Source organism: Cryptotermes secundus, unplaced genomic scaffold, assembly GCF_002891405.2.
Source record: "Cryptotermes secundus unplaced genomic scaffold, Csec_1.0 scaffold367, whole genome shotgun sequence".
Classification (NCBI taxonomy): Eukaryota; Metazoa; Arthropoda; class Insecta; order Blattodea; family Kalotermitidae; genus Cryptotermes; species Cryptotermes secundus.
Window position 1 is genome coordinate 359682 of NW_019731266.1, and position 16233 is coordinate 375914.

Here is a 16233-nt window from a genome sequence, read left to right on the forward strand (position 1 = left end):
TACGAATTCAATTAGACTTATTTACGTTTGTGTTTAATTAGATACGGAATATTTTTTTTTGTATTTCAACTCCTTTCAATTAACAATTATTCCACATATGTAAATCAATCATATTCAATTAAATGATATAAATAAATATAATTTCAAAACCTTCATGTTTTTGTATTCAACCTTAATATCCTTACCAGATTTTACTTTCTCGCCGCGCTGTGCATGCGGTTCATTCCAATCGGATCAATACTTTACATGAATGAAAATATTGCGAAGCGTTATTCTGAAATCCACTATAAAACTGGCCCCTTAATGCGGACGCAATGGGCTTTCTGTGAAAAATGAATTGCACAAAAAATTCCTGCTTCGTGTGAATTCACGATGAATACAATGCGACAGAAACAACACTCACCTAACCTGACCCAAGAAACTACGAAACGCTTTATTATGATTCAACGAAGAAAAATCAACCAAGTAGTGAATATAGCTGTTATAGTTGGACCATTCGGTCAATTCTTAAACTAACAAGTTCACTGTACCTGTAACAAAAGTAACAGTCGTTCGAAAGTCATCAGTTTGGGTTGTATCTGCATAGTACACACGGGTGGGCCCTCGTTATTTGCCACGACTTCTCTTCGTTGGAGGATTTGTTTGTTGCTAGTGGGATGGGACTAAGTACCTTGTACTGCGGCCACTTCTGGCCTATTGTACCAGCCCCAGATGATAGGTGAGGGTGATTATGGAGCAATTGGTGGAATGAAGATTGGCAAGGGAAACCGAAGTACTCGGAGAAAACCTGCCCCAGCGCCACTTTGTCCAACACAAATCCCACTTCGCCAGACCATGGATCGAACCCGGGCTGCCGCGATGGGAAGCCAGCGACTAACCGCTTGAGCTATTGCTCGGCCTCTTCGTTGGAGGATAGTTCATGTCAGATCCTATGATCTGCAGTCTGATGTCTGTGATACGAGGTCTGATGTGTGAAAATTTGCTTTCATGTTTCGGTCCGTCTTAGGCCCCCCATACACACACAGTTTGGCCTTCTGATCGACCTTACAGGCAAAACTGTGACAGTTTACCCCCTCCCTTTCCTCCCCATACACGCGCAGATAAAGCGGCAGGCTTCATGCCACAATCACGGTCTTCCAGCCTATAATGTTGAGTCTCACACGTCACGTGATACGGTCCTGCAGGCAGAACTGACGGACTGACGGGTTTCCCACAGGCCAACAGTCCAAACGATTGGCCGGCCGGCCGGCCGGACCACACACATCAGTTTTGCCTTTCAGTCTTCAACTGTGCAGGCCGAAATGGAGGTCAAACTGTGTGTGTGTATGGGGGCCCTTAATTTATAATAACTGAACACAAATAGGTATCCTAACCACGCCTTCATTATCTTCCAACCAAAGTTGATATAAAGAAAATTCGATTTGCAACGCGAAAGATGCGCACTATAACATCCTATCGGCAATGAGCACTAGAGAAACTTCAGATTTTGCCGTTGTTTCGACAAGTATTACAGCTGCCATATTCAGTATAAATGTACGAAATGCAATGTATGCAGAGACGCAAAACAACCTGTACCACCCTACGTGGCTTACTCCTATAAGCAGAAGTTACTCAAAAATAAAATATAAGGGACAAGAGTAGTGTAAATGAAATCGAGTATTCAAGATAATGGGCAATGCTATGACCGTAATACCGCGACGCAGACATGGTCATCATGTCACAGAGAGGAACGTCTGCACTATCCCTTAGCAGTACAGTACCCCTTCCCTACACACCGGCCGATTCACTTCTTCACTCCCTGAATTCAGGAGTTTCAGCCTGAGGTTCCCTCATTGAGAAGCGGAAGACTGGTATTCAAGAAAGATTTGAAAATAAATATGGCAATTCCTCATCTGTATTCAGAAGTGAATCCCGTGGCGCTACAAAACGAATTTTCGAAATCAAGGCAGTGTAAATGTGCGGTGCGATTCGCTTCACAGTGCGAGGTTTCGCCTGTTTATTTTCCACGGTCGCCTTACAGCTCACACGTTTCTGAGATGTCTGCAGGCCGAACTGTCACACTCCTCACAAGCTGCAACCCTGGAAACACGATTGCATGTAAACTGTCCACAAGAAGCAGTGCCTTATATGTAGGTAAGTCAATAAGTAAGTTACAAATGGATATAGAACTTAAACAAATACGAGTACTGATTTGAAAAATGCTTTTATTTCTCAACATAATCTCCCTGTATATTAAGGCACTTGTCCCATTTTCTCACAACCCCCTGAAAACCAGCAGCATAAAATTCTTTGGACTGCTGTCGGAACCAGGCGGTGACTTCCCTTTCTACAGCTTCATCGTCGGGAAAATGTTCAGCCGAAAGAAGATGTTTAAGAGGGCCGAACAAATGGAAGTCGCTTGGAGCAAGGTCGGGAATATACGGAGGATGTTCGAGGACTTCGCATTGAAATTTCGCAGCGTCTCATTTGTTCTGTTGGCAGTATGGGGACGCGCGTTGTCATGCAAGAGCAACACGCCTGGTTCCGACAGCAGCCCAAAGAATTTTATGCTGATGGTTTTCAGGGGCTTGTGAAACGATGGGACAAGTGCCTCAATGTACAGTGAGATTATGCTGAGAAATAAAAGCATTTTTCAAATCAGTACTCTTACTTGTTTAAGTTCTATATCCATTTGTAACTTACTTATTGACTTACGCTGTTGCGCCATAGAAGAAGAAGGAGAATCATATCTTGACCATTGTTTCCCTGGTCAATGGCTCGACAGTGGTGATGAATAAAAATTGCCACCTAGATCACGAGACCTCAAAGCCCTGGATTCCTATATGTGGCAGCACCGTAAACCCCAGCTAGGAAGGAAGCCGCTGGTGAATTCGTCGATGGTTTAATGGAAAGAGAGCTGCTCTTTGGGGGGGGGGCAATAAACACTCAGTGAGGCCGTCAATCAGGTCCTCGAGCTGGAGGTAACAGACACATCCGCCGGAGCGCTCTCCAGAGTCCGGAAATCGACGACCAGGAAAATCCGGAGGATCCAGTCTCCTTTCCCCCTCTCCCCAACTGAACAAAGAGGCTACAGACACCTTACGTCCTGGCGCCGTGGGGGCACCAGCCACTCTCGAAAGGACCTCCAAGACCGACGCCGGATGCAAGATGAAAGACGCTCGGAAAACGAGAGGAGGCAGCAACAGAGCCCGTGCATATAGGGCTACAGAGCGCAAGGCACCGTGTCCAGAGCAGGACGCAGCGACTCGTCTGCCTGGGGCGTCGGCCACCATACAACAGGCTACCGACGGCGATACTCCCAGAACAAGACCGACCGAGGTTAGAAGATCCGGAGAAGAGGACGAGCTTCACCTCGTCGCTACGCACCCAGGGTGCCGGAAACACACGGCCATGACAGTCTGCAAGTTCAGGGACGTACAGGAGAGACACGCGTCTTATGACCATCGGGCTCTCTCCTTCACTATAACACAGTGTCGCTCTCTTTTCCCAGGGTCTCTCACACTCATCCACAATTCTAATATACGTACTTTCTACCTCTCTACCCCCCCCCCCCATGAAGACATCCATCCAATCGTTCCCTCGAAGTCCACGCTGCGTCCGCTCGGTGCGCTGCTCGCCACGATTCCGTCCACCCACTCGTCAGATACATCTGACTGCCCTCTAAATGCCACAGTAAATTCAATATAAACCCAAGATATATCCTCAGCTTTCGCTCCCCAGAACTGGTACAGAGGAAGAGTGTGACAGATTACTTTGGTTTTATGCAATATTTCACTTAGAACTTTTTGTGAACAGCAACCCTGCTTTTAGAACAAAGCTATAAGGAAACGAGAAATACAGTGCCCAACTAAAGTAAGTATCAAACAGTACTGTCATGTGTCCGGAGTTTCGTGACTAATAATAATGGGTTCTGGATTAGATGGATTTATTAACACCTTATAAAATCAACTCATACTTACAAGCAATACAGCGATAATACTGATTTACACAATTACAGTTCAACGTTACACAAGCACTAGGATGCCTTGTTTTCACCAGTCGTATCCTGGTAACGGTATTAAAAGTTTATTAAAAATTGAAAATTCTAATTCTTCTTCAACTACTGAATTCCGTGGCTATCTCCTACCGGCAACTCTCATTCTTGTCCTCCAACTGCCTGCTGAAGTCAAAGTCACACTGCGACTGACGCTCAGTCAGTCAGTCTTGGTGTCGAGCCCCATCTGCGGCTCATGGCCAAATATTTATTACTGTTTGATAGTTACGGTCTTCTTTTTTTGTGGGTCAACTTCTCTGACGAGAGGACGGGTCTGTTTTTTGTACATGCTGCTGGCCCTTGCCAGCGCAGTCTTTCTCGAGTCCGAGTCCGAGNAAGTATTCGACCCCCCCCCAACACGGGCATATTGACTGCTCACATGGAATTCTGCGTTATATATCCTCGGGTCGGACCTAAGGTAAAACACGTGTCATATGTCAGAACGTATGTTCATTGGCCCCTTACCCAGCACTGGGCACTGCGCGGACCACACAGAAAACACATGCCATTCTTTTCGCGTATTGTTACAGCAGCGTGTTTATTGATCAGATTCCCAGAATGTGATGCCCTTTATTGTCGCGTACTGTTGTACGCATTACTCAGCAACAGGCTGTCTACCAAGAATCTGTCTCCGCGGGAAAATGTTTATCGAGTCGTTGCCTAGCAATGGGTTGATATGTCACAGTATATGTTGTACTTGTTTGCTTATGAATAAAATGTATGATTTGTTTCGCAAGTTAGAACAGCACCATGAAAAGCGAGGACTTCAAAGTAAAAGGCAGTGTAATATTACCAGAAACTGCAACATTATTAATCTGGAATGACTGAGAAGAGCCACGAATACTTTCAGTCTAGATAAAAGTAACTTTGCCGAGATTCCAAGCGAATATCTCCTGAAGTCAAAACTTAAGAACTGCCACTATAGAGAGCACCGTTAACATCTGGGCGCGGATCCTCCAGTTATCGCATATCACAGGTGTGTTGACGTAATATTCCTCGGCCTTCGTTAAGTGACGTCAAAGCTTAACACGCGCGTATGGGCGGGTCAGGGTTCAGAGAGGGGGCTAAAATAAGATTGCATATTGATTCTTGATACTGAATAAACAGCCTTATACAGCCAAAAAATCTTCCCTGCATCCATTTTATAATAATGTACGGTGATCTACGAGTACTAGTCGGACTGCCTCTGTGGTCTACAGGTCAGAGGTCCTGACTACAGATCCAGAGGTCCCGGGTTTGATTCCCGGCGCTACCCTATTTTCTGAGAAGCAATGGATCTGGAACGGGGTCCACTCAGCCTCGTGAGGATAATTAAGGCGCTATTTCAAGGAAATACCGGCTCCGGTCTATAAAACCGAGATTAACGGCCGTGGGGATGCGTTGCACTCACCACGTGACGCCCTCTATCAGCTAAAGTTGGCACTAACTTCGCCGACAAGCGGCGGTCGATGGTCGGTATACTTCCTTGAAATAGCTCTAAATTATCCTCACGAGGCTGCGTGGGCCGCGTTCCAGACCAATTACTTCTCAGAAAATCTGGTAACGCCAGGAATCGAACCCGGACCTCTGGATCTGTAACCAGGAACTCTTACCACTAGACCAGAGAGGCGGTCATGTAATGCAGCACAGTGCCAAGAATTATGCAACATCCAATTAATGTATATGTTTGGCTTCCTCAGCTTCACAATCGGATGTTTTTCCTGGAGGGACTTCTTACAGGTCAAACAAGCGGCCTCCGTAGTCTAGAGGTAACGTTCCCACCTCATGACTCGTAGTACGCGGGTTCAAATACCCGGCGGAGGTCGTCGAATTTTTAAGGGCGGAAAAATTCAGGGAACAAGTCCTCCGGGAGGGACTTTAAGCCGTGGGTCCCGTGTCGTAGCTTTACGGCATGTAAAAGAACCTCATACCTCCAAAGGAGGTCACTGAGCAAAATTGCGGACGTTTGCCGCCCAGCAGCAGTCACTAATACCTCCGGTAGATGGGGGAAGCATTATAAATACTTCTCAGCCAGTAGAGCCGGTCTCGCTGGCTGGGCGGGACTGATGGTAAGCACCAATACCGGTAGGATATAGAGGCTGGTAGAAATCATAGAGGGAAGCACAATGGACCACTACAGGTCTAAGTGCATGGGGAAACCCACCCTCTCTAATAACTAACTAACTAACTAACTACAGGTCAAACTCTTCTACAATTTCTACACACCGAAATTTAGGAACTGTTAGAAGCATTTGATTGAGGCACTATGCTACAAGCCAGAAGGTCGCGGGTTCGAAGGGGCTCATTGGATTTCTTCAACTGACCTAATCCTTCCAGCCGCACTATGGCCCTGGGGTCGACTCAGCCTCTAACAGAAATGAGTACCAGAAATCTTCCTGGGGGTAAAGGGCGGCCGGCGCGTAAGGCTGACAACCTCACTGCCATCTGTGAGCCAACTGTCTAGGAAATGTGGGAGCCTCGACGTCTCGCAACCCTATGGGCCTCCACGGCCTGTTACAGGGATAGCGTCAGACACTGTACCGTTGGGTTGACTGCCTATACTCGTACATCTTCATCACGACGGGACGGCTCCCTGTTTTAGCCGAGAAGTGAAAACGTATCTCGATCATAGCTTCGCCGGCCAAGAGACAGACAGAGCCGTGGTCCTCGACAATGGCCACCTGGATCTCCAGACCTCAACTCCCCAGATCAGTGGTTCTCAACCTTCATCAGACCGCGGCCCGGTAAATTCTTTTTTTCTACAAGACGAGGGCCCGGTACTGCGGTTGAGAAACACTGACCTAGATTTCTAACTGTGGAACCACAAGAAAGATTTACAGTGCCAACAACATTAGGAAAAACGAGATGCATTGCTTCGCCGCATTCTAAATGCTGCAATTGGTATAAAGGATATTTCTAATTAAGTGATCCTAGCTACATAGTCGAGCAGAGACTTATACTCAGGCTCAGGGCTGTCATCCTCACCGGTTACTGTAAATTCAGCAGTGAAAAATCTATGCAAACATATTTTCACTCAATATTTTTTAAAGTTCCGTTAACCGCTGAGAATCTAACCTACATTTATACGATATTTCTGCCTGCGAACGGTCTCGGGTAGAAACTGTGGAGGTGAGACATTATAATATTTTATTATTATTCTTAGTGGGGTGGAAACTGAGTCCACTTGGTACTGCGGCCACTTCTGGCCCATTGTACCAGCCCCAAATAATAGGTGAGGGTGATTGTGGAGCAATTGGTGGAATGAAGATTGGCAGGGGAAACCGAAGTACTCGGAGAAAACCTGCCACAGTGCCACTTTGTCCACCACAAATCCCACATGACTAGACCCCGGGCTCGAACCCGGGGCGTCGAGGTGGGGAGCCAGCGATTAATCACCTGAGCTATGACGCGGACATAGGTGATACAGTAAGTAGTGAATCGACATGTATAGATAGATAACAATGTACATAGCTGAAATATACAAGTCACACACGCGAATTATTCAATTCATGATTCAGTGCTTCAACTTGGACTTCGCTCTCTTCTGTTTTTAGAAACGATATTATCTGTTCATATCTTGACGTCCGGCTCAGTGACAAATGACAAATTCGACACCTAAGCCTTGAAACTGAAGTGCCTCTTCACAAACGTGATCAACACGCAAATATAACAAAACGTTGAGGTAAATGTAAATATACTTCATTACATCTGCATAACGTAGATAATATAGAATATACCACGTGATATGACCACGAGATAAGCACAATGTGTCAGATAATCCTCAGCAACCTCAGGTGACCTCAGATATCGAGGGAACACTGCCTCGAAGTCAGAAAATGGATCCACGGGGAATGATAGATGTTGCCGTGGGGTATGAAAGCGAAGAGATTTCAGTAATTATGTTACCTGACGTCACACTGTCTGCTACTTACGGCGTGGCCAGTCAGTACCCAGAATTGTCGTTAACACGGTGGGAATGCTGGCTGGATACCAAGCTTAGGAACAAGGCAAGCAAGACAACCGGGCTGTAACACTGCACACACCGGGGGTGCGAGTCTATTGCGCTCTCACTGTCCACGGTGACAACAGTAAGACCTTTTTCTCTCGTGAACATTCCATCTCAGGGCTGTGAATCTTCGGAAGACCATACAGATGTGAAGGTCTGCTGTAATATAGAGTCAACTTGTGTTTTAGATCGACAGCGAGAATAGTTTTGAGTTTTTTGAAAGACGTTTCTGTACTTTCCTCTCAACCTTAGCTGTAGGATCTTTGGGCAATGATTCATAAACCCTGGACTCTAGCAAAGTGTCCAACTTGTACTTGCATTCATCAAACACCACTGTGCAGCTGCCCTTGTCCGCCTGAAGAATCCTAATATCTTTTGTACAGAACTATAAGGCTTATTTTGGACTTTATCGTCTGGTATATATAAGACAGTGGTATCCAGAGATTGAGACTAGTTCTTTCTAACGGGCCCAACTGAGTAGGTCTATCTTGCCCCATCTAACTGAGGACGAAGACAGATTCAGTCTCCGAAAAGTTGTGGGTTTTTTGTCTTATATATACCAGACGATGGATAAAGTCCAAAATAAGCCTTATAGTTCTGTACAGCATACACCATTGTCAGAATCCTTTCTAGTCTATCCTAACATCTTTGTTGAACCTAGAAGATTTCACGGCTTTCAACTCCTTCGTATTCATGTTAGGCCTCGAAGACTTACAAAAGTGTGTCCTTCGCACCGTGAATTTTATCCTCTGTTGGGGCATGAACATGAAGAGCAATGATACCACGACAGCGACAACTGCTGACAGCATTCTCTTATGTCCAAAAAAAAAATCAATGATTCACACTCCCCCTCCCATCCGCCTGCTGGATAGGTGCCACTCTCCGCCCATCTGACTGGTCCTCCCAATAAATCTAACTTATATTTGGTATTTTTAGTAACTGTCATGACCAAATCTGCCCTATATAGGTCCATCACATATTTACCTATTATTTCATGCAAATCGGAGCCGGGATGGCTCAGTCGGTATAGCAACTAGCTACGGGCTGGACGACCGAGGAGTCGGAGTTCGAGTCCCGGGGGGGGGCAAGAATTTTCTGTTCTCCACGTCGTCCAGACCGGCTCTGGGGCCCATCCAACCTCCTATCCAATGGCTACCGAGGGCTCTTCCCCCGGGGGTAAAGCGGCAGGAGCGTGAAGCTGACCATTCACCTCCAACTAGCGCCGAGGTCAAGAAAATGTGGATCTATACATCCACTCCCCCTTAATCCTTCATGACGTACTGCTTAATTAGTTAAGCAGAGGGGCAGCTTTACCTTTATCTATAATTTCATACAAATATTTATGAATTTATTAAGATGCACTCCTAACCATAACTTCAATAACATACAATCACAGCTAAGTTAAAGTACTGAATTTCCAACACGAAAGATTGGTTAGTAGCATGTTATCGGTAATGACACCTGAAGGAAGTTCAGCGTTTCCCATCGTTTCGGCAAACAATAAGATTGTCATCTTCAGTATATATTTACCACATACGATGTCTGCCGAAAAGCAAAACAACCTATATCAACACGCGGTTTACTACTTAAAGCAAAAGTTACGAAAAAAAAATCTCAGCAAGGCAACATATGAGCAAGAGTGGCGCAAGTGATTTGGAGTACTCAACACGTCGGATCTATCCCTTAGTAGTACAGTACCCCTTCCCTATACACCGGCCGATTCACTTCTTCACTCCCTGAGTTCAAGAGTTTCAGCCTGACGTTCCCTCATTGAGAAGCGGAAGACTGGTATTCAAGAAAGATTTGAAAATAAATATGGCAATTCCTCATCTGTATTCAGAAGTGAATCCCGTGGTGCCACAAAACGAATTTTCGAAATCAAGGCAGTGTAAATGTGCGGCGCGATTCGCTTCACAGTGCGAGGTTTCGCCTCTTTATTTTCCACGGTCACTTTAAGGTCACATGTTTCTGAGATGTCTGCAGACCGAACTGTCCCACTCCTCACAAGCTGCAACCCTGGAAACACGACTGCATGTAAACTGTCCACACGAAGCAGTGCCTTACATATTAGACCTTTAGGAGAATCATATCTTGACCACTGTTTCCCTGGTCAATGGCTCGACCGTGGTGATCAATAAAAATGGCCACCCAGATCACCAGACCTCAAAGACCTCGATCCCTACCCTCGGCAGCACATGCAACCTATATCACAACATAACAAATTGGAAACACGAAATTCATTGCCCCATTGCATTCTGGATGCATCAGCCGGCAAAAAGGACACAATCCTACTGAACTCACGCACCAGAAAGTCGTCTCACAGGCGAGTCTAGATGTGTTCAGGCTGACAATGATCACTTTCAAGAGCTATTATAAACAGAGCAACCAAAATCTTGTGTAATTAGTTGTTTCTCACTTTTATTCCTTAAAAATCCGAAAATGATAAATACATAACTGTTTAGTTTTTTTTTTTATTTGCTTAGTGAGGGGTGGAGTCCAACTGGGTCCACTCAGCCCTGAGGCCACTGATTCAAGAATTTGGTGGAATGGAGACTGGCAGGGGAAACCGAAGTACTCGGAGAAAACCCGCCCCAGCGCCACTTTGTCCACCACAAATCCCACTTGACTAGACCCAGGATCGAACCCGGGACGCCGCGGTGAGAAGCCAGCGTCTAACCGCTTGAGCTATGGCGCGGCCTAACTGTATAGGTTAGTTTAAGTCACGTTTCTAACTGTAAATGAACTCAGGCATAAACTCCTAAAATCAAGTCACGTAGACAACAAAGGCCCTGTGTAGGCTCAAGCGAACACAAGATCAAGTTCAGATATAACAGTTCATTAAGCAGTATATGATGCACGTCATGAAGGTAGACTTGAACTTGTCTGCTATTCTATTTCGAGTATTTTCACTTTCATCCTCCTAATATTTTCTGTTCATATCTCGACGATATAAAATTCGACTCCTACACAAAGAAACTGAAGTGGCACTTCACAAGCTTAACCAACACAATGCAGTAACAACAGATTATAAGATAAGTTAAAAGCAGTAGATCTACGTACCGACGATTAGAGCAACGAAAATGATTTGCTACTTAGAGCATGTCACGTGACACGAGGACTATATAAACACAAAGTGTCTGCTAATGTTCCAGAACGCGCCTCTTCCTGGGACTACCACTCAGAAACATGGCGGTCAAGACACTTCTTTCCGTCTCGCTTGTCTTCTGGCTGCTGTTATTCTGTTCCGACTGTGGTCTGCAAGGCGTGAAAGCCTCCCCGTCGAGCGAAGCGTTTGAAGCCCGACTGCATGCCCTGAAAAGTCTTCATCCAAAGATCTCAGTCATCAATGAAACACGTGAGAACCATAAAGAAGATCCACGGGGACTAGAAATCGCTGAACTGCTGTATCAAGGAGTAACGTTTACATATGGTATCCCAACTAACAACACCCTAATTGTTATTTACCTTGATGGTTGGGTAATAGAAGCAATACAAGGCGAGATAACCTGGCTCGAAGGGGATGGTAAATACTTGTTGGAAGGTGGACCAGGTACTAACTACTGGATTCTAACATTCGTGACCTTCGAATGGGTGTACGGTTACACCTATGATTTCGTCGTCGTAGTTTCCCGTCTGGTGAGTAAGACATTTCTTTTATTTCATGAATATCCTAAATACAGAGCTATCTAACTTCAGGTCAGTGAGCAGTGCACAGCAACAGAAGTATGTCTGTCTCCCTACTCGGAATTATTAAAACCTGTTTCTTCCCAGCCGGTCACGGTAGCCGAGCGGTCTAAGACATGTACTGTCTTCGATCGCTCGGAAGTCGCGATTGTGGGTTCGAATCTCACATAAAGCATGGATGTTTGGTATGTGTGTTTATACTGTGTTTAGGTACAGGCCTTCCGACTAGCTGATCACCCGTCCAAGGAGTCCTACCGTCTGTAAAATGTTCAAGAAACTAAGAAATTAGCCCTATGCTCCAAAAGTGGGAGCAGAAGGAAGAAAAAAGAATTCAAATTAACCGAAAGAAATAATTCCCTTGCAATGAGCCTACATTAATGGAGTTTTAAGAGCACTGCGATATTCCAAGTTGTTTACTAGGTGTGTGGTGAAATTAACTAAAAGTGTGCCTAAAATGTTCAGTGAGCAAGCTTTTATAAGTTCCTTGCATAGGATTCGATGCCGTCTCCTAAAGGAAGGAAACGCCAGTCCACTTCGCTCCCGTCCAGTGAAATCTCAAGAAATTTCTAAAAATAATTTACGATAACATACTTTTACTCTCAGTTCCAACAGGCAGGGTCAGAGCTCTTAATCCGCAACATATGAAGAAGTCTTAATATCGTAAAAGAGAAACAGGGTGGACGTTCGCATCATGCCATGTTGCACTACTCCATCTAGCTTTATACAAACCGAGGTTACATATTAAAGACATCTTCTTACCAATTACAGACACGCGATAATATGGCGGCCGGCGAGGCGGAACGGATCCCAGTGGAGCAGACCTTCAGGTTCGATGACAGAGAGCTCAGAGTTAAGGCACCACCAGAAGTCAGACAGGAGATTAGTTACAATAAAATGTAACATCATGAAACGCACTGCGAAATGAATTCGAGTATTTGTGGTCTGTGCTTACACGCAGAATTATTTCTGTATTTCAACTTCTTTCAATTAACAACGATTCCACAATTGTAAACTAATAATATTCAATTAAATGATATAAATATAAATATATATATATATTCTCAAAATTCATTGTTATAACCCAACCTTATCACCCCTACCTCCTTTTACGTTCTCACGGCGATGAACATGCAGTTTATTTGAATTTAGATCCTTTTGTACATAAGCGGAAACACTGCGAAGGGATATTCTGGAATCTATGATAAAACTCGTCTTTCTAATGCAGATGTTACGTGTTTCCTATGAAGTATGAACTGCATATTTATATATCATGAACAAGAAATTCCTGCTTCAAATGCTAACGTGTGAATTCGCGTTGCATACAAGGAACAAGAAGTAAGCCTACGCTTGTAATGCCTAAACTGAGCCATGAAATTACAAGTTCTGGCAAGAACTTAGCACCTAGTTTCCTTTGATATGAGACGTGTGGCAAAGAAAACAACAACAAAAATATGTGGGATACACAGATACAAAGACAGCAAGGTGCTCTCATAAGGTTCCTACAAAAATTTGGGGGAATGCACAAAGAGAGATAGACACACACACAAAAGAATACGAACACGGATACACAAACAGACAGCAAGTTGATATTATGTATAAGCCTTCTTTTTTTTTAAATAAGGAAAGTGGGCTAAACCTGTGATACATATATTTATGTATTATTATATTATTTATGGCTATATTTTGTTCAATAATTTGGATTATCCCCCTAAACGTATCTCCACCTTGTCGTGGTGGTGGGGCTTGCGTGACTCTGTGACCTCGAGAGCTATGCCGGCGGTAGTTTAACTACCAGTAGGGTCACCATGCTGGAAAGGTCAAAGGGTAGAGTCCAGACTAAGAGAGAACCCCTGGTCCTCCAGGTTGGGGGTTGGGCATGAGGCTAAGAACCTCATCATGTAAAAAGAATTTTGTTCAGAAACCTAACAACCAGCCTCGGGTCATCATGCGTGGGTCCATTCCTATGGCAGCAGTCATTGGTTGTGGAGACTGATTGTAGAGGAGCCCAAGGCTCAAGGGCTGTAGCGCCGAGGGGTAGGCAGGGAGGCAGGTAGGTAATTTGGATTATGACTTAATCCAGACGACCTCTCCTCCTCCGAATTACCCCTGATCAGCGAGGGGTTACTGTAATACTAGCATGGTGGCAGTGAACTTCTGACGTGGGAGAGATATATACAATATCCATTGCAGAATTCTAAAACACGGCGTCATAACAAGTACTGAAACATATGCAGTTTCAGTTAAGGGGATTTCTATATAATGTAAAGTAACACAAGGCATCAACCCTGGTCGCGAAGAATCCATACGTCCGTAGCAACAACTAATGAACCAATTACACAAATTTGAAATGTTCTGAAAGTAGGCGTATCGCAAACATTCGATTTTTGTTTACATCTCGAACTAGTTGTCTCAAACAGTAGCGCTTCTCAATCCAGATTCAAAGTGTCTTCTTCCCATTTCATCCAGGACACTCACTATATGACCAACGATTTTGTGCATCCCGACGAAGGCGAGGAATATCCAGAACTACCCCAAGTCTGCTTCCTCCCGTATCCCTCACAATTCATAATTAACCATACTACCACCAGACATTAATGTGGGAGCCTCGACGTCTCACAACCCTATGGGCCTTCGCGGCCTGTTACAGGTATACCTTTACTTACTTGCTTTGCTTTTACCACCATACCTTATGTACATCGTCTGAGCTACAGAATGTGTCGTTAAACAAACTGCAAATTGTTGAAACATACAATTTATATGTTAAAAATTGCAAATATTATGACGATACGAAATTTTATGGAAATTCTGACAAAATTCAGGTGATGGGAATATTTGATAATGGAAATTAAGGGTAGAAGAGTTCGATAATCACTATATTGTCACGTGATCTAGTGACTATAAACGGGGGTTGGACTGGTAATGGGATTTATGGGACACTTTAACACACAACTCGTGACTACGCTTTACAAATCAATATCACACAAAGACTAGCTTTTCAGTCAACGATCTTCACTGCGCTACTTGGTAACATCTTCCAACAGCGGACGATCCTCTGTTCCCAGCCTCACGACCTCGCAGGCTGGCGTCCGTCTCACACCAACCTCCTACTCTTCTAAGTGCCGTCTCAGGACTTTCTCTCTGGCAATTTGTCCTCATTATATAGCCTCGGCATGGACCTCACAGAAAACACCTCTTCCAACAGCTCTTCTATTGTTGCACGCGCGTCTGTTGCGACCATCACGTAAGGGCTACTGAGCCACTGCATAGCAACGGTTGTCTCCGTTGGCTTCACAATTCTGGCTTTCGACTGACATGCCATACTATTACTATTTATCTTAGTTTCTGTGGCAGAATTTTAAGCATATTAGATCTCACGAAGTGTTCTCTAAACTTGGTTTACCATTCCCGCCTCTGTGGTTCATGTGGTGACTCTGTGTGAGGTTTCATCATCAGAATCCGTTATTAAAATCTGTTCCGCAAAGGAAAGATATTAAATTATATAAATATAAATTATTCTGATTAAATAATTACTAACACTAATGAAAGGACGCGCCATAGCTCAAGAGGTTAGTCGCGAGCTTCCCACCGGGTATGGTCAAGTGGGATTTGTGGTGGACAAAGTGGCGCTGGGGCAGGTTTTCTCCGAGTACTTCGGTTTCCCCTGCCAATCTTCATTCCACCAATTCTCCACAATCACCCTCATCTATCATCTGGGGCTGGTACAATAGGCCACAAGTGGCCGCAGTACAAGGGACTTAGTCCCACCCCACTAGCAATAACAAAACACTAATGAAATAGAAAATTGTATTTCCAAATATGGCGTGAAGGTGTGGGCAGGATTCATCTGGCTTAGAATAAGTTTCAACTAATTTTAACAAAATTTAACAATAACTAGAACAATAATATTGTATCCTAGCACCCTCTTGCACGCCACTTACTTATTCCTTGTTAGTTATTAGCCGTATCACTTGCAACTTGATTTTTAAAACATTTAAAAGTTTTAAACTTTCAAATCTCTTCTACATTGTTTGTGTACTCGTATGCGCACTATACGTTTCAACCAGCACTGATCATATTCAGGTATCTCTAAAATTTAAAAGTTTAGAACTTTTAAATGTTTTAAAAAGCAAATTTCATGTAACACGGCTAGTAACTAACAAGGAATAAACTAGAACAAGGTTTAACCAAATTTTATAATAAACTAGAAATAATAAGCACCATAAATTATTTACAAGTCTTTACCTGATGATGACCTTATAATGTCGACACTGTCACAAAAGCGACATTTACAAAGAAATGAAAACGTTGTACACCAAGTAATATTAATAAAACAGATTATATATCCAGTGCTAAATAGTAAAATTGGGCGTCAATGTGTGTATTGGATTCAACTGACCTATAATGAGTTTCAACTAATTTCAACAAAATTAAACAATATCTAGAACAAGTTTCAACCAAATTAAAACGTCTATGTATAACACAGTTCGTCAATAATGCAACAAATTGTTCCTTTTTCTTCTATTTATACTTT

General features: G+C 43.9%; 2 protein-coding genes across 8 annotated transcripts in view; one reads left to right on the forward strand and one right to left on the reverse strand.

Moving 5' to 3' along the window:
* The window catches only part of LOC111866769 (protein Wnt-5b), a 440161-nt gene that overhangs the window by 107004 nt on the left and 316924 nt on the right, over positions 1-16233 (reverse strand). The gene's annotated exons all lie outside the window — the stretch shown is intronic.
* LOC111866772 lies at positions 11190-12699 on the forward strand. Its single transcript, XM_023856016.2, has 2 exons — positions 11190-11654; positions 12471-12699. Exons 1-2 carry the CDS (start codon positions 11205-11207, stop codon positions 12600-12602), a joined length of 582 nt encoding a protein of 193 aa, XP_023711784.1. The 5' UTR covers positions 11190-11204; the 3' UTR covers positions 12603-12699.